The sequence below is a fragment of the Meles meles genome, chromosome 20 (assembly GCF_922984935.1).
Source record: "Meles meles chromosome 20, mMelMel3.1 paternal haplotype, whole genome shotgun sequence".
In the NCBI taxonomy this organism is placed as follows: domain Eukaryota; kingdom Metazoa; phylum Chordata; class Mammalia; order Carnivora; family Mustelidae; genus Meles; species Meles meles.
In genome coordinates, this window is record NC_060085.1 from 55,828,763 (window position 1) to 55,851,789 (window position 23,027).

The window sequence follows — 23,027 nt, forward strand, 5'->3', positions numbered from 1 at the left end:
CATGTGCTAGTAGACATATAGTAATGAGTTACATATGAAAGTCAATTTGAAACATGAAGGAGAGATTTCAGGCATGTATCAGAGCAACTTTCTGATTAACTCACCAGTTTCAATAACTGGAGGAAGTCACAATTGTGGAAGGTCAAGTGAATGGCAGATTTTAAAAGTTCAGAGTTGTGGTCATGCTGGGGTGCCTTGGTGGCTCAATCAGTTAAGCACCCGCTTTTGGTATTAATCCTGGCATCCTGGGATAGAGCCCCATGTCGGGCTCTCTGCTCAGGGGGAGTCTGCTTCTCTCTAATGCCTGCCCCTTAGCCTGTTTGTGTACTCGAGCTCCATCTCTCTCTGTCAAATAAATAAAATCTTAAAAAAAAAAAAAAAAAAGATCTATGGCCACGCCTGAGAATTTGAAACTAAAATTTAGATGTTAGAGAGTATGGTTAGGGGAGAAAAGAGCAAGGATAGTGCAGAGTATAATATGTGAGAAGCTCCGGAGGGGCACAACTTATAGGTGAACAGGCCGTGCTTGGGAAGAGAAAGTGGACCGCGTGCTGGGGTGGGGGCAGCTGGGGTGGGTTGGTGTTTTGGAATAGGGGCTATTTCAGTGATGCTGACCCAACAAGCGTTTTGGTTCCATTTATGTACGAAGTTTTGTCCTGGATCTTTGCTGCCATGCTGATCAAGGTATCAGTTTAACCAGCTCTTCCAGTGACATCAGTCAGCATTTACCTTTTGGGGGCTATTTTGAGAAGGACTGTTTTTATTCTGATGCAAAACCATAGCGTACCAACTTTGGAAAGCACAGAAAAGTAAGGGGTCAGTGGGTTAAAGCCTCTGCCTTCGGCTCAGGTCATGATCCCAGGGTCCTGGGATCGAGCCCCGTGTCGGGCTCTCTGCTCAGCGGGGAGCCTGCTTCCTCCTCTCTCTCTGCCTGCCTCTCTGCCTTCTTGTGATCTGTGTGTGTCAAATAAATAAATAAAATCTTAAAAAAAAAGTAAGATTTTTAATAATCGCCATAATATTACTGTCCTTTTTACCAAAAATTCATGTACCAGTATTCTAAGGACTTCATAAATTTTAACTTTTTAATCCTCGTAACAACCTTGTTGGAGTAGGTACTACTGTTACCCCATTTTGTAGATGAGTACTCCCAAGTCACACAAACATTAAAGAACTTGTTCAAGGTCACACAGTATATGGCAAAATTGAAATTTGAGCAACGGCAGGCTCCAGTCCAGGCTTTCCTCCCCCATTCTCTGACGTCTCTGGTATTGAGCTTTGTGGCCTCCAAAGTAACCGTGGTTTAACATTTTAGCAAATTTGTTTCCATTTGCTTGTCTTTGAATTTTTAGTAAGACTCTAAACTCCTTGAATTTCTACTTGGATTTAAAATCGATTGAAGAGGCACCTGGGTGGCTCAGTTTGTTGGGCATCTGCCTTCTGCTCAGGTCATGATCTCAGGGTCCTGGGATTGAGCCCCATGTTGGGCTCCCTGCTTGGCAGGGGAGCCTGCTTTTCTCTCTACTCCCTTCTCGTGCTCTCTCTTGCTATCTCTTTCTCTCACTCAAATAAATAAAACCTTAAGATAGATAAATAAATAAATAAAATTCATTGAGTATAGGGGCACCTGGGTGGCTCAGTTTATTAAGTGTCCAACTCTTGTTTTCGGCTCAGGTCTTGATCTCAGGGTCCTCGGATTGAGCCCCATGTTGGGCTCTGTGCTCAGTGCAGAGTCTGTTTGGGATTCTGTCTCCCTCTCCCTCTGCTCCTCCCCAGTTCGTGCACTCTCTGTCTCTTTCTTAAATAAATAAATGAATAAATACAGTCTTAAAACTACACAAAGTCATCTTTAAAAAATAAAATAAAGGGGCGTGTGGGTGGCTCAGTGGGTTAAAGCTTCTGCCTTCAGCTCAGGTCGTGGTCCCAGGGTCCTGGGATCGAGCCCTGTGTTGGGCTTTCTGCTCAGCAGGGAGCCTGCTTCCCCCTCTCTCTCTGCCTGCCTCTCGCCTACTTGCGATCTCTGTCTGTCAAATAAATAAATAAAATCTTAAAAATAAAATAAAATAAAGTTCATTGAGGATAAGCAGCAAGGGAGAGGGGCTCTCTCAGAGAAATGACATGTCGTTTATCTCCCCATTTCCTGTCGTAGGTGCTGTGAGAAGCCATCTTTCTGACTTCAAAAAACACCGAGCTGCCAGAATTGACCACTATGTTGTTGAAGTCAATAAATTAATAATCAGGTTAGAGAAGGTAAATTTTGTTGTTTTAAAACTTTTTTTTTCTGCAAGTATAAATTGTCTGGGAGAAAAAAAAAATTGTACTTCTGCAGTGTGTATCACGTGTGTCTTATATATTTGATGCTGGCAGAGAAATGCCCCACCTTGAGCCCACCTGGAGAGGCGCAGACAGTGGTAGACATGGTAGACAGTTGTAGCCTGGGCTTTTTTTACTGTAGGAGATGGTCCAGGTTGACAGACTTACCACACATTCTGCTTTCCTTTTCCTTCCTCTGAAGCCCACTTGGCTGCTGGAAAACCTTTCTACCTTCAAATTATTTCCTCTCTTGGGTGTCCAAAGTATAGTCATGCAGTGGGGCCTGTGTTCACTTGATAACAAACAAGCTCGTGACAGGGTCTTTGAGGAGTACTCATCCAGGGTCAGCATTCAGTGTGGGAACATCTGGATTGGGCCTTCTTGTCCTGTAGTACCAGAGTGTGTCTTCAACACCCACAATCACTCCGTTCTACTTTGACCTTAGAACTGCTTGTTGTGTATAACCTGGATTGTATGGTGGGTATGGTAGCAACCGCTGGTACAGTTCTTGATGTGTACTTTGTAGGACAGAAATCAATTGCCAGTTTCATGGTCTGGGAGCACCATGGAGAATCAAGAGTTCCCCATTACTTTCAGTTGTCACACTTATCACATCCTTGCTACCCCTGGTTCTTGCTTAAATGGAGAACTGACAATAAAGAGAGGGAATCAGGTCGTGGGAAAGGGAGCGGCCTTCTAGATGCAAAGCTAATACTCTGTCCAATGTGAAGTTGCTTTTGTGACTTGGTGGGGTTGGGGATGACAGATGAAACTTAAAAAATGAAGACGTATGAATTCCTGCTTGATGCTTCTTGCCTGTGGAAAGTTTGACATCACCTGTTTAATTCCATTTGGCACTGTTTTCTCCTTGTCAGCTCACTGCCTTTGATAGAACGAATACCGAGTCCGCTAAGATACGAGGTAACTCTAGAGTTTTGCTCACATTCATTCTATTTCTCTTTCTCCCTGACCAAACCTCTTTTTCAAATGGCTAGCTTTTCTCTTTGCTTGATTTTTGTTTTGTTCTTCCCAAAGCAATAGAAAAGTCTGTGGTGCCTTGGGTCAACGACCAGGATGTCCCTTTCTGTCCAGACTGTGGGAATAAGTTCAGCATCCGTAACCGCCGCCACCACTGCCGCCTCTGTGGGTCTATTATGTGCAAGAAGTGTATGGAGCTCATCAGCCTCCCTTTTGCAAGTAGGTAACATGGATGCAGGGCCCTAGACCCTGATCTTCTTATGACTAGTTTGTTTGCTGATCACTAATGGGTGATTTTTTGAATGTTTTTGTTTAAGTGAATGTCCCAAGGGGTCTTCATCCATTCATTTATTGATTCCATGAAGCCTGCTATAGGTAGTGGTGGGTAACAAGGGCTGGCAAACTTTGTCTGTAAAAGATCAGATAGTAAATACTTTAAGCTTTGTGGGCTACATATGATTTCTGTGGCATTTCTTTTTCTTTTTTTAAACAACCTTTTAAAATAACCTTTGAAAAAGGTTTTGAACAACCTTCTAAAAACCATATTTAGCTCTAGGGCCATACAAAAGCAGGCTGGAGTTGGTTTACAGGTCATGTTTGCCCACCTATGGTTTATAAAGCATTGTCCATTCCTGCAAAAGGTCTAGCATCTAGTAGAGGATACAGACTTACAAATAATTGATTTATAAAGAGATAAGTTCTATGAGAGAAGTTGCATCAGACACCAAGGAGAGCTGACCAAATCATTGTCAGCTCTGCATGGAAGTGACAGCTGAGGCTTTGAGAAGAGACTATAAGAAAGAGTCTTAGGAAATGAGCAGCAGGCTAGTCCTTTCCTTTGAAATAAAAGTCACAGTTTATTGTCATATAGAACAGACTGTAAGATCATAATATGAGAGACACTGAGTGCTGAAGGAATCAAGAGTGTGGATGCTCAGGTTTGGGAGGTGATGTTTGAGAAGAGCCTAAAAGACAGCCAGGATTGCAAAGAGGTAGGGCAGGAGAGATCCTGGGTAGAGTGCAGAGTAGGGGAGAAGATGTGGGAGGGCCCTGGGGGAAGGTTGGTAGATAAGCAGGGTAGAATAGTTGGGGGAGTGTAGAAGACGTGTTGGAGAATTATGCGGATGGTGGCTACAAGGTTAGGTGGAACCAGAGGGTCTAGAACTTTGAGTCTCAGCTGGTTAAAAGTTGCTAAAGGTGATCTCATGGGCTTTAGGCCAATTCTGGGACATTTGGGGTAGGTTTGCAACCCTGGGGAGTTAAGCTGACTCTGCTGATGCTGTTGGCTACAGATCATCTGGACAACATGGGATAGAAGGAGATGCTTCCTCTGTCTACTTCTGACATCCAGCAGGCACACATTACCTTGAGACCTTCCCTTTCTCCCTGAGACTGACTTTCTGTCTCATCTGAGACTTCATAAGCAATGTTTTTGAAACACTATTCACTTTTCTTATCTTGCTAATTTACTAACATTTACTGGGCAGCTGCTGTGGGGTAGCCCTGTTGGTTATATTGGGGTACAAGTATGAATAAGACAGTTCCTACCCTCCCAGAGTCACAGATTCATAGAGCAGCTCTGGGTGTAAAAAGAATGGTTATACAGGGAGAAAAGCAGAAAGTGCTCCAAGAGGGATGACATGGTAGGACCTGATAGGAAGGGCATATTGTTTTTGCCTCAAGGAATAGAGTAGGGCTTCTGGAAGGTTGTACCATTTGAGTTGAGCTTTGGAAGGGGTAGGAGTCAGATGTTTGGGAGTGGGGAAGTCTGTCAGGATAGTCTGGGGAGAAAGTGGACTGTGTTGGGTCAGGTTAGGAATGGGCCTGAGAGCCTCAAGGAGAGACCTTCCTTGGCTGTCTGGCTCATTCCTGGCTGGCAGTGGAAGTCCCTCCCACCAGAGCCTGACCTGGGGAAGGCAAAGGTGTGGTGCTTCTTGCCCATAGACACAGCCTGGATCAGCGCCTGTGGCCTCCCCTCTGTTGTCTGGATCAGCGCCTGTGGCCTCCCCTCTGTTGTGAGTGGTGGGGTGATTGGAGGCTGCGGGCTCACTGCCAACTGTCTCGTGTTGTGCTTTACAGACAAGCTCACCAGTGCCAGCAAAGATTCCCTGAGCACCCACACCAGCCCTAGCCAGTCACCTAACAGTGTCCATGGCTCCCGCCGGGGCAGTATCAGCAGCGTGAGCAGTGTAAGCTCCGTCCTGGATGAAAAGGATGACGACCGGATCCGCTGCTGTACACACTGCAAGGACACTCTGCTCAAGAGAGAGCAGCAGATTGATGAGAAGGAGCACACCCCCGACATTGTAAAGCTCTATGAGGTGACTCACTGTGCGTGGTCCTGGGTCTGATTCGAGATGCAGATTTGCCTGTTGATTTTGTACATGCCTGCATATTTTGGAGAGTGCTTTGGGAAGTCGTTCCTTTGAATCATTTTTAGTTTCTGCTAAAGGGCCTTGGGATGGTTTCCTAGCCAGGGCCGTGGGTGATTCACAGAGTCATCCTGGGTATGTTGCAACAATCTTGTTCCGTCACCCCTCCTTGCCCACTTGAAAGCAGGAGGTTGGAGACTTTGGTGGCCCAGGGGCAAGAGGAGGAAGGATGGTTGCCATGCCGTGTGGACAGGATTTGTCGGTGAGGGGTAGTGGAGCTGGAGCAGGTATGAGCAGTGGGCCAGAAGAGTCCTGGGAAACTCACTTGGGAGCTTCAGGCTTTATAGGTTTGAATGACTGTCCATGGGCAGAGAGCTTCCCTTTTAAGTCCATTCAGATGCCTCCACTGTTATTACCACCAGCAGTCCCAAAACACATTCGGTCGATGCACACTTTGAAAGAGAGAAACATAGTGCCATGCAAAAACGGGATTCAGAGTCAGACAGGGCATGAGTTGGCCTTAGTCTCCCAGTGGCCAGGGGGACCTGCAGGCTGAGAAGGATTCGTGAGCTGGAGGTTTCATAGTCAGGTGACTGGAGATGGGAAGGGGGAGATCAGCTTGGCGGAGGTAGCTTGTGTAGAACCCTGAGCAGAAGAGCGCCCAGGCCTTCCTCCACTTCCAGCGGGGCCACATCCTGATAAAGTCATCCCGAATTGAAAACATTGAAGTCGAAAGTACCTTTAATACACCAAACCCCCCAGTGTGGGAGCCTGGCCTACACTAACCATGCTGGGAACACTGACATCAGCCTGCAGTTGGGCAGAATCTGCTAACACAAAAGTTCCAAGTACGGTTTCTACATTCACCCATCGTTTTTGCACCGTTGTGCAGTTGAAAAATCATGAAATCTAACCATTGTTAAGTCGGGGACCATCTGTATATTTGTCTGTTGATCACTGAGTGGTCACTCTTAGCAGATCTGTGGGCCATAATGGCTGCATTTCTGGAATCACCACAAAAATACTTAGACTACTAGAAATGGTGTTAATGAAACCCTGCCCTGAGCTACAGGTGTAGCCATTATCCATCCTAAGTATGGAGTTCATGACCTGATAACTCATTTTTATAAACAGTCACCCTGTTTTTTCCTTCCTTCACTTTTTTTAAAGATTTTATTTATTTGACAAAGAGCACAAACGGGGGAGTGGAAGAGAGAGAAACAGGCTCTCTGCTGAGTAGGGAGTCTGATCCAGGCCTTGATCTCAGGACTCTGGGATCATGACCTGAGCCAAAGGCAGATGCTTAACCCACTGAGCCACCCAGGTGTACCCTCCTTCCTTCATTTTTGAAGTAAGCCCTGGCAATGCCTTTTGCTAGTATCTTTCATCACCTGGCAGAGAAAGAATGTAGCCACCAATTCCTTTCCTCTGCCTTGGTAAACTCATTGGCTTGTGTCCTGGAAAGTTTTGCTCCCTGCAAAAATATCCTGTCAAAAGTTCTGCCTTCACTTTCTTTCCTTCCTGCAAGAGTTACTGCTTGTAAAGGAGGTCTGTAAATCAGGAAATTGATAACAACAATAAAAATGAACAAGAAAACACTGCATATTTCCAACTACACATTAAAAAAAATTTTTTTTAAAGTAGACTCCACTTCCAGTGTGGGGCTTGAACTCAGAATCCTGAGACTAATAGTTGCGTGCTCTGAGCCAACAGGAGCCCTGGAAATTGTACATTTTAAATACATCTCTATTGATGCAGCATAACTTGTTTGTACCTTGAGAGCACCACTCACCTCTTTTGTTTTGTCCTTAGAAATTACGACTTTGCATGGAGAAAGTTGACCAAAAAGCTCCTGAATACATCAGGATGGCAGCATCATTAAAGTAAGCTATTCCTCTGTTTTTCGAACTCAGTGATGACTGTTTATGGGTACTTTTAGCATAGTTCCTCAGTAGCTGAAAATTACAATCTTAGTTCTGGCTCTGCTTTCCTTCAGTAACCAACTGTGGGGAATCTTTGTCGTGTTTGTATTTCTGTGTGGCACGTGTTACAGTCCTCGGTAGCCATGTTCTAGGGACCCCAGTTGTGATGGAGCAGGCTGGGGAGGGGCCTCAGGACAGTAGGCACTGGAGGTGAGCAGGGACAGTGCGCCTCGTGTGCTGCCCCAGGGAATACTGCTTCAGGCTGGCACCAGACGTCAGGGCTTAGAGCAGGCATTTCCTTTAGAGCAGTGGTTGACACTCTTCAGCCCATGGGCCAAATTTGGCCTGCCACCTGTTTCTTTTTTTAGCTGAGATCTAATTTACACACCAAAAAATTAATAATAATTTATGCACCCTTTTCATGTGTACAGGTCAGTGGTTCCTCACAGAGTCATAAAACCATCATTACTGTCCAAACCATTTTTATCATCCAGAGAAAGCCCACCCCCATTAGTAGTCACAGCATATTTCCCTCTCCCTGGCAACCACTGGTCTGCTTTCTGTGTATGGACTTGCCTCTTTGGGACATTTTGTATAAATACATAATCCTTCTTGTCTGGCTTCTTTCATATAGTGTAGTGCTTTCAAGATTCACCCTTGCGGCCACACGTGTTAGGGTTCTATTCCACTCATGCAAATGCATTGTATGGATACACCACATTTTGTGTACCTATTAGTCCGTTGATGAAGATTTGGATTTTTCCACTTCTGGCTACTGGATTTATCCACTTCAGTGAATATTCCTGTAAAAGTTTTTTTGTGGACATATAATTCTATTTCATTTGGGTTTCTATCTAGGTGAGAGTCGCTGGGTCATATGGCAATTCTAGGTTTTAAACCTCTTGAGGCACTGCCAAACTGTTTTCCAAGACGACTGCACCACTTTACATTTCTGCCAGCAATGCATGTGCTTTTCAGTTTCTCCATATCCTTGCCAACGCTTGTTATTGCCATTTTTTAAAAAAAGATTTACCTTATTTATTGGAGAGAATGAGACAGAGATAGTGAGAGAGGACAGGAGCAGGGAGAAGCAGGCTACCCACCGAGCAGGGAGCCTGATGCGGGACTCGATCCCAGGACTCCGGGATCATGATCTGAGCCGAAGGCAGTCACCCAACCAACTGAGCCACCCAGGCACCCTTTTTTCTTTTAATGAATAAAATTTTATTGGTGCATGGCCATGCCCATTTGTTTGACTGTAACTGCAAACTGCAGCTTTGGCAGCAGATAGTTGTGACAGCCACTATCTGGCCTGCAAAGCTAAAAATATATATTATCTGCTCCTTTACAGAAAAAATATGCTGACACTCTCTTAAGAACATTGCTCCTTCTGCAGGTTAGTGATACGTGAGCTAGAATTCGAAGTGCTACCGCTAGAATCAGGTCGCAGCAAGTCTTTTCCCAACCGGCAGAAAAGCGTTTACGGGATCCAGTGCTCTCCATGTGAGGATTATCTGCCTTTGTCTTTAGCCTGTATTATCCACCTGCCACCTTTGTAGGGATGCATGTGGAATTAAATGTGTCTTTTTTTTTTTTTAAAGATTTTATTTATTTATTAGAGAGAGAGAGCAAGAGATAGAGCACAAGCAGTCTCCTCGCTGAGCAGGGAGTACAGTGTGGGACTTGATCCCGGGACCCCAGGATCATGACCTGAGCTGAAGGCAGATGCCCAACTAACTGAGCCACCCAGGCGCCCCAAATGTGTCTTGTTTAGAGCAAACCTGTATTTTTAGTTGCCCATTTGCTGTGGCAGTGTGTTATATTGTCTCCATAAAACAAAGCTTGGGGCTCCTGGCTGGCTCAGTCAGTAGGTCATGTGACTCCCAATCTCAGGGTTGTGAGTTCAAGCCCCATGATGGGCATGGGGCCTACTTAAGAACAAAAAACACAAAGCTTGGCTTTTCCTTCATGATGTCAGTGACCACATTCTAAGTCTATTGTGGGACTCTCACATGAAAAGAAAATGAACTTTTTCATTTACACAGTCCTTAAGGGTCTTACGAGTCTGTAAATGTCTGACTTACAAAGTATGAGCAACTAAAACCCAGTTGGTTTTTGGCAAACGCACCCCTTCTCTTGTATGTCTCCCTGCCTCTACTCTTGTTCTGGGGCTCTTCTTCCTGTTCCTGTTCCTTCCCCCAGTGTGTGCCAGCCCATGGGGAGGGGAAAGAGGGAAGGGAACAGAAAAGAAGTAGAGAAATCATTGTAGACCGCCACCATTTCCTCCAGTCCTAGCAACTGGGTGTCTGCAGCCCCTGGCAGCAGACCGTATAAGGCGAGGACACCCTTTTTCTCCAGCCCTCCCAGCCACCACAGTCCTGGGGCCTCTCTTCCCTTATATTTGCACCTTCTATGCCCCATTCTTCCTCTTTTCATTCCAAGAGCACTGGTTCTGAAGAACAGGAGGAAAGGACACATTTTTTCTACCTGCAATTCACTGAGCAATAATTTTGATTAATGAAGCATATAGCCTCCCTATGGGTAGGTTGGAAGAAGCAGCTCAAGTGATTCTGATATCTGCCTCCCCTAAATGGAGGATCCTTGGCTTGGAGCACCTATCTCATGCTCTTTTCCTACCTGGAATTTACAGGAATCAACACCCCTCCTCCCACCTGTGCCCACTGGTTTGAAATTAGAGCAGGACTATCTTCTTCCTGGATGTCAGCAAGGAGAACTGTGTTCCTGGCAGTCTGAGCGGGCACTCACCTTTCCCCCATGATGTCGTTCTCCAGGGGGCTCCTTCCCCTGAGTCTGTTGTTTTTCTTGCTTTGTGCCTCAGACACAGCCTTGGGTCACTGGGCCTCCCCATCCATGAGCTGGGAAACTACCATTGCTGAGCACATTTCCAGATGTCTAACTCCTACTCGTTCTCCAAAGACTGGTTCTAAAGGGCTTAAAGCTCATTTTACTCCCTCATTCATTCAGTGGATATTTACTGAACGCTAGTTGTATGCCAAGTACTATTTTAGGTACAGGGGCTGTAGCAGTGAACAGTGAAGGCCGTGTCTGCCGCCCTGGAGCTTCATTACCACGGGAGCACAGCCATAAGTGAGTGAACACATCATGAGCAAGATAACCAGACGTGATAGGTGCCCTGTGGGGAATACGTTTGGTCCACGTGACTGAGACAGGGTAGGGGTGGGGGCGGTGCTCTCAGATTTGAGCCAACCTTGTTATTTTCCATGTGACTTGGAGATCTCAAGACGAAGTGCAAGTATTCCCAGTTCTGCTCTGATGTTCTTTTTGCGAACTGTGCAGTTTGAGATGATGAAATCACCTTATTGGATCCTCCAATTATAGCACACACTGAGATTTTTCCAGCTAGGGCTGTCTTGTGGATGGTGAACCAGGTCAGCTCAGCAGCCCTTGCTGCTTATTTAACTTAAATTGCTGCTGCCTCGGGGTGGGAGCCGAGTGGCCGTTGCTGAGCGGCACTAACAGCTGCAAGATCTTCTGAAGTCATTTTCTTTTCAGTGCGCACTGATGGGGCCAACCGTGCGCTAGTCACTGAGGCTGAAAATAAGCCATCATCACTGCACTTGCATTTCAGGCCTGACAGAGTGACACCTTTGTAAACAAACAGTTCTTAGATCACATACTAACTGCTGTTGTTCCTCTGAGTTAAGTGGAATGAAGCCACCTTTGCCCTTCCCTGCAGTCCCCTGCTCCACCCTTGGCAGTTATCCCCTGTCTCCTCCCTGCTTTGTTTGGTGTCCAGGTGCCTTTCTCATGTGGGGAGCAATTGTTCATGAGGCTCAGGAGCGTTGGCAATTGATACAGTGCCATGCTGGGTGTGGCTGGGTGTTGGGGATTCCTTGGTCAGCTTTCTCGTTCGTGTTTGGGGATAGTCTTTGAGTGAGAAAAGCCCGCTGCTTTCTCCCCGGATGCAGGGTAACCTGCTTATTTAGTAAGCCACTTATTTTGTCTCACTAGGTGTGATGAAATTGTTCAGGGAAAGTAGGCTGAAGTAGATTCATTTGCATTTATTTTGCTGATGAGCATTAAGAGCTAGTCCTTAAAGGCCTAGGCACAAATCTGTCCCTGTGGCTTCTGCAAATTAAAAACAGTTTCCAGTTGGTTAGCACGTAAAGGAATGAGCCCTGCATTACGTACAAGAGTGTGAAATAATACCACTTGGAGAGAATTAGCTGTTTCTCCCTTTGTAAGACCCTAAACCTTTAGAGCCCTTTTCCACACCACTCTCCAGTCAGCATGGTGAAACTTGAATGAAACTTTTCCATGATTTTTCTTTAGTGCTGGGGAGACAACCTACAATCTGGAACATGCCGGTGACCTTCGAGTGGAAGTGCAGAAAGTGTACGAACTCATAGATGCTTTAAGGTGAGACCTGTGAGGTGATGTGTGCCTTGCTGCCTTGAGTGGAGGAAGTGCTGTTTCAGTGAGGGGGTGGGTGGCTGCCAGGCCCGAGCGTACCCAGAGTCCTGGGGACAGGGCGTATGTGTGAGGAGCAGGCTGAGGTAGGTGCCCGCTCTGGCACGCAACACATCTAAGTAACTTGGTTTAGGTTTCTGATATTCATTATTATTAGAGAAATAGGAACTGATTTATTGACACCATCAAGCCATTGGTTGTATCCACATCTCATTTATTCAATCAAAGTTAGCTGGTGCGGTAGGCATTAATACCCTTACTTTGTAGTCGAGAAGATGCCTCACAACTGGCAAAGCCGTGGAGCCAGGATAGAAACCCAGATTCTTTCTTCAAGTCAAGAGCTGCTTTTTAACCATGGACTGGCTGTTGGGGCTAAATCAGCCCTTTGAGGTGTAGAAAGTATAGTGATTCAGAGGGAGAACTGAGATGAGGAAACCTTGTTCGTCCATCTGTACAGGACTGAACACATAATTTGTGGGACTTAGTGCAAAATGAAAACACAAGTCCTGGTCAGGATTATTAAGAATTTTAAGATACGGGTCTTAAAGTGGCTGCAGCCTCCTGCTGCCTGGTGTTGCCCCCAGCACGGTCTACAAACCCCCTGGCCCAGTTTCAGCTTGTGTACCGGCCTGGCAAAGCCAGTTGCTTCCTGCGTTCCCCACCTCAACCCAGTCCAGGGGCCCAGGGAGTCCCTCACTGGCCCCCCAGGGCCTGCTCCCTTAAAAAAAAAAAAAAAGAATTTTAAGATAGTGACACCAGAATATTAAACCAGGCATAGGTCACTCACCCATGAAGTTGGTGAACTCACCATGAACTGACTGCATGTGTGGTAAGTTCCTCGATGGCTGAGTGATGGTTAGATACCCTGTGCTGTGTCAGGGGCCTTAGCTAGAACCAGAGGGTAAGGAATGGACTTTGCCTTCAAGGACATTCCATTGGAATCTTTAACCCACTTCCTCCATGGACGGTCCTGGCACAAAAGCCTTGCAGCTCAAGAGATTTTACCCTTGTTTCTGGGGCTGGCAGCACCTGTTACATTGATGTGTTTGTCCCAATTCAGTAAGAAGATCTTAACCTTAGGCTTGAACCAGGACCCTCCACCACATCCAAACACTTTGCGGCTGCAGAGGATGATCAGATTCTCAGCTACACTTTTTGTGCAGGTAAGGCATCTTGTGGTGTCAGAGACGGCTCATTTGCCTCCCCTGCTTTTCTGCCTCTCAGAAGGCAGACCGTGCCAATGGTTTGTTCTCTATTTGTACCTTCATTGTTTTTCAAAATTGTAAATATAATTATGCCAGATTTAGAGAAAAATCTGGATTATAGATTTTTCTCTAAATTAAGAAGTAAAAACTTCTTAACCCTTTATCCTTAATACTATCACATATCATTCTGGTATATTTTCCTCTTTTTTTCATTTGTACTTATTATATAAAGTAGTTATGATTAGTGCATATTTACAAATTTATGTCTTTTTAACACTGAATTTTATATCATAAGCACTTGTTACATAGTCTTCATTTAAACAGTTACTGTTTGGGGCGCCTGGGTGGCTCAGTTGTTAAGCGTCTGCCTTTGGCTCAGGTCATGATCCCTAGGTCCTGGGATGGAGCCCCACATCGGACTCCCTACTCAGCGGAAAGCCTGCTTCTCCCTTTCCCATTCCCCCGCTCATGTTCCCTCTCTCATTGTTTCTCTCTGTCAAATAAATAATTTTTAAAAAGAAACAAAATAAACAGTTACTGCTTGAATGGCAATAGAATATGACTTTCTATGCACCATCCTTTAATTATTCCCCTTTCATTGGTCATCTGATAGATTTCTGCTTTTTCTGGTGTGACTATAGCCTGACAGACATACCGATTCATGCTATTTCTTCCTCAGGATAAGCTCCTAAGAGACTCTTCCTGGGCTATTCCTTGAGAGGAAACAACTGATTGTTCATGGGCAGACTAACCCTGGCTGGTTAGAGCTGAGTTGCTTCTGTCTGGAACACCCTTTGGGAGAGCCACAGTGAACCATATCTGGGGCTTAATGACAGAGAAAGCTAGCGAAGCCCTGTTGGGTTGGTTTTCCAGCGCCGTATTGCAGAGAATTAGGCCCCTTCTCCTTTTGACTGGTGTTGTATTCAGCAGTCACTCAGTGAGTGCCCGCTGTCTACCAGGCAATGTGATAGGTGCTGCGCGTCCTGCCACAAGCAAAAAGACATTCCTATTCCCAAAAAGCTTTTTTTCTGGAAGGAGATAGACAAGAAACAACTACAACGTATAGTTTATAAGATGGGGAAAAGTGCTGTGGAGAAACTTAGAGCAGGGAAGGGGTAGCGGGGGTGTGGAGCTTGGATGGGATCTTATAAACAGACTTCATTAGGCTTATCTTTTTCCTAAAAGAATTTAAATACAAAACTGTCCGTGACTCTCTACAGGAAAAGCTGCTGGGTTTGATGTCACTGCCAACCAGAGAACAGTTTGAGGAACTGAAAAAGAAAAGGAAACAGGAAATGGAGAGGAAGAAGATCCTGGAGAGACAGGCAAGTGAAACGCAGGGATGCTTGCGGCCTCTTGAGCCCAGAGGCTGCTCCAGGCTCCCAAGTGGTTGTCTGTGAGATCGCTCCCCGGTTTGCATCTCTCTTCTGGTCTTTTCTGGCCTTTCCTCTATAGACTCAGTATAGTTGTTTTTCTTCCCAGGTCAGGCCTATTTGTCTTTCAGAGATTCTGGTGATTTTCTCTCATCCAGAGTACCATGGAGGGCTGTCAGTTCTTCCTGTAGCCCAGGTTGCAGAGGACCCAGACACCAGGGAGCTCTTTGTAGAATGCTCTGGAATGTGTAACACTAAGCAAAATAATGTGTACATTTACCATTGTGTGAGATTCTAGTGTAGGTGAGTGATATTAGACCTCAGAGGTTTAAGACAAGCATACGGCCAGTGTATCTAAGATTGAGAAAATCTTATCCCTTAACTTACTGTCACTAATTTATTTTTGAAAATCTGGCTCTGTCCCTTCTCTCCTCTAAAAAACAAAAAGCGTGATTTGACTTAGCAGTTGGGTACCATAGTCTGCAGGTGGGCATTTGGAGTCTCATCAGCCCAGGGACAGCAGGACCGTAGGGGTGGCTGATGGTGTGGCTGCTATTGGCCTGGTGACTGTGTTTCTTCTCTTTGGCTTTGGTGTCTCCCCAGGTTGACCTGGAATCCCAGCGACGGTTTGAGGAAAGGCGGAGTGACCTGGCGTCTCGTGCGGCCAATGGGGAGGTGGTGTCCCTTCGAGGGGGACCTGCCCCTCTGAGAAAGGCTGAGGGCTGGCTCCCACTGTCAGGAAGTCAGGGGCAGAGTGAAGACTCAGACCCCCTTCTCCAGCAGATCCACAACATCACATCATTTATTAGACAGGCCAAGGCCGCCGGGCGAACGGACGAAGTACGCACACTGCAGGAGAACCTGCGGCAGCTGCAGGATGAGTATGACCAGCAGCAGACAGAGAAGGCCATTGAGCTGTCCCGGAGGCAGGCGGAGGAGGAGGACCTGCAGCGGGAACAGCTGCAGAGGCTTTGTGAACGGGAGTGGGAACGAGAGAGGGAGCAGTTCCGGGCCGCGTCCCTACATACACGGACTCGGTCCCTGGACTTCCGAGAAATCAGGCCTTTTCAGCTGGAGCCTAGCAGGGAGCCTCCTACCCATCTTGCTTATGCTTTGGATCTAGGCTCTTCCTCGGTTCAGAGCAGTGCAGCCGTGGAGACCCCTTCGCCCATCTCAGCTCTCGAGCCAGCCAGAGTGTGGTCTGGACCTCCAGCCATCGGGCAGGAATCCTTCCCCCAGAGCATCATGTCACAGCAAAATGAGCTGGTCTCCCTGAACCCCTTCGATGAGGAAGACCCCTCCAGCCCCACAGCAGAGGCCACTACCAACCCTCCTGCTACAGAGCCTTCCTTTGGCCCTTCAGCCTACATCCTCAAAGAATATAATCCTTTTGAGGAGGAAGAAGAGGAGGGTGTAGCAGGGAATCCTTTCACTAACCCAGATGGTCCAGCACCCAACCCCTTCGATGAGGAAGATGAGGATCCCCACCAGAGGCCCTCAAGCCCTCCCGTTCCTGGCAACCCCTTTGAGGAAGGCACCTGTACCAACCCCTTTGAGATGGACAGTGACAGTGAGCCCGAGGGCGAGGAGCCCATAGAGGAGGAGCTCCTCCTCCAGCAGATTGATAACATCAAGGCGTACATTTTTGATGCCAAGCAGTGTGGCCGCCTGGATGAGGTGGAAGTGCTGACGGAGAACTTGAGGGAGCTGAAGCGCACCCTGGCCAAACAGAAGGGGGGCACCCACTGACCCCACTGACTGTGGGCCGGGCGTCCTTGGGCCCAGGGCCTGGCAGGAGCCCGTGGAGCAGGACGGGGCTGGTGGGCCCGATGAGGGAGGAAGGAGGGTGACACCTAGGACGCACAGAGGTTAGGGCAGGGACTCTGCTGCTTCGTGCTGTGCACTTGGAGGTTTTTTCCACTACAGTTGGATAATAAAGTAGAAACCGGAACAGGAAGAATCAGCATTCATGTGCTGTATTTCCTGGGTTTTTTTCTTTTTTCTTTTTTTTTTTTTTGAATTGGGTTTTCCCTTTAGAAGGGATTTTAAATTTTCATCTGAGTGTAACTAAACGCAGTGTATCGGGCAGCCCTCGTGGATCCATTTGCTCCTGCCTAGTCTTTGGTCTTTATGCAGTATTACAGGGCACTTTCTTTAGCCAAGACAGACAAGATGGATTCCTTTAAACCTTGCTCTGGTCTGACGGAAGTCTGTCCCCCTTAGGCTGTGGGTTCTTTCACCTGGGACTTCCTCTGCCCTGCTGGGTACATCCACCTGTGCAGCAGAAGGGGGAGGTATTGCTATGAAGGTAGTTGTTTAGACCCAGGAGAGCCCAACACCTCTTTTTAAGAGGGGGCGATGGGGTGATGTTCTACCAGGGCATTTCCCTGTCATTTAGAGTCCTTGATTGTCTCTTTCAGGAAGTTAAACTTCGGTGCCAGGGGTATCACTGGGTCTGACCGTGGTCTGTTTAGAAAATAGGAGTGGTGAACTTTTCAGTTGATGTAGTCCTAGGGAGAAGAGTGTCTATCCAGATGTTTCTCTTAATGACTGATGGAACAATTGTCTGTCCCTGGAGAAACCTTCCTCTAGAACTTTGGTGGAATTACTCTGACTTGGGCTTTTTCAGAGGGCCCAGTCTGTACTTTAGGATTAGTAATCAGGAAGCTTTTGTGGAACATTGCCAGGAGAGTGGAAGCTTCCCTGAGTCAGAAGATGAATTAAAATGATTTTCAGGGCTAGTTGATTAGCCTTCTTCCTTTTTGGTTCACCCTGTGCTGACCTGGGGCACCAGTGAGGTTTTTCCTATCAGTGTTTAGTATTAAGAAATCAAAGTGCTTGAAGAGGCACAACCCAGGAACATTCCAGTAGCACCACACCACTTGAACTCTTCACCAGTTAAGGGCAGAAAGGGAAATTGTTAATTTAGCTCTGGTGCTTTGGTTTACATAATCCTTAACTAATGTCTGACATCATGATACTCAAGCGTGCTCAGCTCTAGGTAGAGTTCCTGTGATTATGCTTTTTGATTAAAGAACAATAACTGACCACTAGTCACTTTATACCCCTTAACTAACTATGGGTCATACTTTGATTACTGGTGTGAAGGCCGAGATTCATTTTGTCACCTTCCGGGAAGACCCCTGTTGGTCTTGAGAATGTTAGAAGAACTGCGATGTAAAGGTAGTCTGTATTTTCGTTGACACTATTCATGTTTCTTTGGCATTTGTTGGATCTTTGGGCTGAATGAAAAGATCCTGCATAGGGGTGCGGGAATGGGATATGGGTGGAGGGTGTGTGGAGGACCCTTTGCGTTGGGGTTCCGTTCACAAAGGAATGTGAGTGGATTAGTAATGTCAACCAAGTTCCCAGCCTTGCTGGTTGTTGTGGTTGGGAACTCGACAACCAGGTATCTAAAGTTTTGCCTGGTGCAGGCATCTTTCTTCCTTCTCATGCCCTTCCTGCTGTCATGGAGGGTTTCATGGGCGGTTGGTGTGCTTCCTGCTGCTAGTCCGTCATTGCTCTCTGATCAAAGAGGAGGGCGCTCTGCACCGAAAAGCAGGTAAGTTCTGGAAGCTAAATGCTGCTTTCCATCGTGATCACCTTTCTTGTGAGAACATATCGACTCATTAGCTAGTGATTTCTCTTCAGACCAGTTTACTGAACATACCCTTTTCCTGAAATCAACCCAGGTAGTAACCGGTCAGTAATTGAGAGCATTAAGAACTACACATATAAGAAACTTTATTTTTAAACTTAAAAAAAAAAACAAACACTGAATATACTAAACCAAACTAAAACCTTCTGATATGATTGAATTCTTCCATGAAATCTTCCACTTAATTCTTCCATGGCTGGTTTCTCCTATAATCAAAACCGGCAGGAATTAGAATTCTGTGTCCCTAACGTTTCCCAGAATTCACACAAGCACAAAGTTGGATTTACAGAGATGGGTTATCATTAGCGTAGATAAAGATGGCCTATGAATTGCAACCACAGCTTCAAGTGCTTACCTCATGGAATATTTCACTCTCCTGCAGTCCTTTGAGGCAAACAGCTCCGTCTCATGAGAAAACGAGCACGTTCTTGAGGAGGTGTTGGCTGCTCTCCCTAGACCTCAGATCATGTATGGAATGTATGGAAGAGACTTTGGGAATTCAGGCATCAGATGAAGTTGGCTTTTCTTTTTTACACCTTGTTTGTATTTTTCCATGTCTAATACACTAAGGACACTTACTCATTGTACTTGCAGTTCAATGTGTCTTTGCTGTTCAGATACTAAAGTGTACTTCCGAGTCATCATGTACCAGCTGGTAGGTTGGACATACATTGGCGTAATTAGGCCTTGGTACTCAAAGAGAGAAGCTGGTCTCTTTATCAGGTCACAGACCTGATAGCAGATTGTCACATTGTCATTTGACAATGACAGCTTGAGGGTCATTGTTTGCATGCACTACTCTGGGGCCTTGTATTGGAACCTTTTTAAAAAAATAAACTAACAGATGTTAGTGGTTGGGTGTGTGTGTGTGTGTATGTGCACGTGTGTTGGAAGTGAGAATTACCAAATAACATCTCTGGTCCTGCCTCTTTCTTGATCGTCATCTGAATATCAGAAGATAGCCCCAGCTCCTGTGTTAACTGTGTGGTTAAGGCCTCTGGACAAAAGGTCACTAGGCTCTTAATGCGGTAAACGAGGGTTCCAGTTCTGCCCTTATCCCTAGTTATTCCTGCAGTGTTGATCAAATGAATTGTTTCATACAAGAATAGTGCAAGACCGTCTACAGTCTCATCAACCTCATTTCAAGCTAGAAGGAGCTAAGCCTCAGAGAGATTGAGGAATCTTATGGCTGCCATTTGTGCTAGCTTTTCACACATTCCCCCTTTAGCTCACCTGCAGGCCTGTGCAGTGGTTACTCAGGTATTTAGTTGGCAGATAAACACGTTGAGAGAGGTTAGCCTGGCCGGAGGTCACACAGCCAGTCAGTGGTAGAATATGGATTTAAAACCTGGGCTGCCTGACTCTCTGCTCTAAGTAGCAAGAATGGTTCCTTCCACCTGGGTCAGGCAGTGGGTGTGCCCAAGCACTGTGGCCTGTGTTTTATATGGACACTTACATTTCTAATGTGGGAAGGGACATTTCAGAAGTGCCTTCCGTGGACTTTAAGATCAAACCCTCTCTTGCCTGAAACTCTTCAGGAGCTCAGCACAGTTAAAAATACTTCAGAAAGTGGTGCGCCTGGGTGGCTCAGAGTAGGTTAAGCCTCTGCCTTCGGCTCAGGTCATGATCTCAGGGTCCTGGGATTGAGCCAGCATTGGACTCTCTGCTCGGCCAGAGCCTGCTTCCCGCTCTCTGCCTGCCTGCTTGTGATCTCTCTCTCTCTCTCTCTCTCTCTCTCTCTGTGTCAAATAAATAAAATCTTTAAAATAAAATACTTCAGAAAGGGGGAAATAAACACCCCACTTCTGAAAGGTCTTCTGGTTTCAGCTCAGGCAGCAAGGAGTTTTGAAGTTGTCACTCCTGCCCTTACATCAAGAGAAAGCTGGACAAACAAAATCAATGACTGTCCTTGAATGCATCAGAGTGCTTGAGTGCAGGGCAAACTGCTACCTTGAAATCTGGAGAGTCCCCTGGAGCAGAAGCCACTGGAGCCATCGCTGGTAGGAACACTGATGGAATGTGGGAGGCTGAGTGTGGATTAGCATCTGAGTAAGGAACTCTTGGGGGCCACAGCCCAAGGGACACCACACACCTCTACGGTTTTACCTCCAGGAGCCCCACCTGTTTTTCACAGCTAATTGCTGAGAAAGATTCCCTGGTGTCTCTGGCAGGGGAAGGGGAAGAGTAATCTTTGTAAAATAAACTCCGAGCATTCCTCAGGGAAAAGATTTTATGAGAGTCTAATCCTACCCAGGGAAGGGTGTTTCTCCCACTCCGACTCTAACCTTTCCATCTCATCTAAGTGGGGGAGAGGTAAGAGAAAACTTGTTTTTCTATATATTCCACGACTCAGCTTTTTTTTTCTTTTAAGGATTTGTTTATTTTAGAGTGGGGAAGGGGGAGAGGGAGAGGGAGTCTCAAGCAGACTCTGTATGGAGCATGGAGCCTGATGTAGAGCTCAGGCTCACCCTGAGACTGACTCTGAGCTCACAACCTGAGCAGAAACCAACAGTGGGAGGCTTCCCTGACTGCACCACCTCGACGCCCCAACTCACACACATTGGCACTAAATGTATGGGTTTTTTTTCCCCACACCAATTCTTTGACACAATCTGGGTGTCCTACAAATTCAACTCTGTTCCTACACTATTTATCTGGAGTTAGCATCTGATCTCACACATGAAGGGCTCTGCGCCACAAGACAGTCCCCTATACTTCGGATGCTAATGACAAGTCTAAGTCTCTGGTACTTCGAGCTGACGGGCTATAAGTCAAGGTTCCCACAAGCCTCTCCTTGAGTTTGATAATTTGCTATAATGGCTTGCTAGATTACTGGTTAATTATAAAAGATACAAGAGACGTGTAGGGGATATAGAATAAGGGGCATAGAGCTTCCATGCCCTCTGTGGGCACATGACTCTCCCTGAACTATCACTGAGGTGTTCCTCCACCTAGAAGTTCTCCCAACTCCTTTGGTTAGGGTGTTTTTTTTTTTTTTTTTTTAAGATTTTATTTATCCATTTGACAGAGATCACAAGCAGGCAGAGAGAGAGGGGAAAGCAGGCTCCCGCGGAGCGGAGAGCCCGATGCGGGGCTCAATCCCAGGACCCTGGGATCGTGACCTGAGCTGAAGGCAGAGGCTTTAACCCGCTGAGCCACCCAGGCGTCCCAGGGTATTTTTTTTTTTTTAAGATTTTCTTTATTTATTTGACAGAGATTACAAGTAGGCAGAGAGAGAGAAGAGGAGAGTGGGCTCCCCGCTGAGCAGAGAACCCGAAGCGGGGCTCGATCCCAAGACCCTGGGATCATGACCTGAGCTGAAAACAGAGGCTTTAACCCACTGAGTCACCCAGGTGCCCCTGGTTAGGGTATTTTTTAATGGAGGCTTCATTACATAGACATGATTGATTAAAATCATTGGCCATTAGTGATTAACTCAACCTCCAGCTCCTTTCCCCTCCCCAGAGGTTAGGGGGCTGGTGCTGAAAATTCCAACTAATCATCTGTGGCAACCAATCCCCAAACCTTAAGGGGTTTCCAAAAGTCCCCTAATTTGCATTAACTGGTGTGGTTAAAAGGGGCTTATTATGATAACAAAATATACTCCTTTCATCTTTATCTCTCCAGAGCTATTTCAGGAACAGGGACAAAACCCAGATATTCTGACCAAAAATTGTCCCAGGGGACACCTGGATAGCTCAGTCAGTGGGGGATGTGACTCTTGACCTTGGGGTTGTGAGTTTCAGCCCCACATTGGGTATAGAGATTACTTAAAAATAAAATCTAAAAAAAAAGATGCTCCTATATTATCATAAGGGAAATTACAAGGGTTTCAGGAGCCCTGGCCAGGAGTCAGGAACAAAGGCATATATATATGTATAAATTATAATGCCACACAGTGAGATTAAGAAATACTTGTGAAGGTCACCGTCCAATGATGGGCCCACTAAATGATGAGATTTCATCAGAAGATTATAGAATGCATGGCGCCTGGGTGGCTAAGTGGGTTAAAGCCTCTGCCTTCAGCTCAGGTCATGATCCCAGGGGCCTGGGATCGAGCTCTGCTTCGGGCTCTCTGCTAAGTGGGGAGCTTCCTTCCCTTCCTCTCTCTCTGCCTGCCTCTCTGCCTACTTGTGATCTCTGTCAAATAAATAAATAAAATCTTAAAAAACAAAAGATTATAGGATGCTAGGATGCTCCCCCCACCCCAACACACACCTTACCACCACACCAACAGAGCTCCAGTGTAGCAGTGGATTATAGCTGGAAGAGCTTCAAGACACACACTCTCTGAGGAGTAACATCTAGGGAAGACCAAAGTCAAGAGGCAAGGCAAAAAGACACTAGAGGAATTTGAAGCCTCTGGGCCTACAGCAATAGCAAACATTAAATACAACTCAACTCCTAGCCAGATTAACATAAATCCTCATTCTAGAGTCTCATTTACCTAAGTTCCAGTTATTTGATACAGCCAATATTGTCTGGCCTTCAGCAAAAAATTACAAGCATGCTAAAAGGAAAAAAAAAAAAACCACACACACACAGTTTGATGAGACACAGCAAGCATCAGACTTCTATGACACAGATGTTGGAATTATCAGACAGGACATTTAAAATAACTGATGAGGGGCGCCTGGGTGGCTCAGTGGGTTACGCCTCTGCCTTCAGCTTGGGTCATGATCTCAGGGTCCTGGGATTGAGCCCCGCATGAGGCTCTCTGCTCGGCAGGGAGCCTGATTTCCCCTCTCTCTCTG

The 23,027-nt window shown here is 46.2% G+C and overlaps 1 protein-coding gene across 3 annotated transcripts in view; it reads left to right on the top strand.

The window, feature by feature from the left end:
- Window positions 1-19,227, top strand: part of RBSN (rabenosyn, RAB effector) — a 29,385-nt gene extending 10,158 nt beyond the window's left edge. For 2 of the 3 annotated variants that reach the window (XM_045991490.1, XM_045991491.1), the window contains exons 3-11: window positions 2,150-2,250; window positions 3,189-3,234; window positions 3,349-3,510; window positions 5,371-5,612; window positions 7,476-7,546; window positions 11,900-11,986; window positions 13,098-13,200; window positions 14,463-14,567; window positions 15,219-19,227. In XM_045991490.1, the coding sequence (XP_045847446.1) occupies window positions 2,150-2,250; window positions 3,189-3,234; window positions 3,349-3,510; window positions 5,371-5,612; window positions 7,476-7,546; window positions 11,900-11,986; window positions 13,098-13,200; window positions 14,463-14,567; window positions 15,219-16,364 (2,063 nt within the window). In that variant the 3' untranslated portion in view covers window positions 16,365-19,227. The remainder of the gene's footprint in view (window positions 1-2,149; window positions 2,251-3,188; window positions 3,235-3,348; window positions 3,511-5,370; window positions 5,613-7,475; window positions 7,547-11,899; window positions 11,987-13,097; window positions 13,201-14,462; window positions 14,568-15,218) is intronic. The other variant, XM_045991489.1, reaches the window with a different exon arrangement.
- The last annotated feature ends 3,800 nt before the right edge of the window (window positions 19,228-23,027 follow it).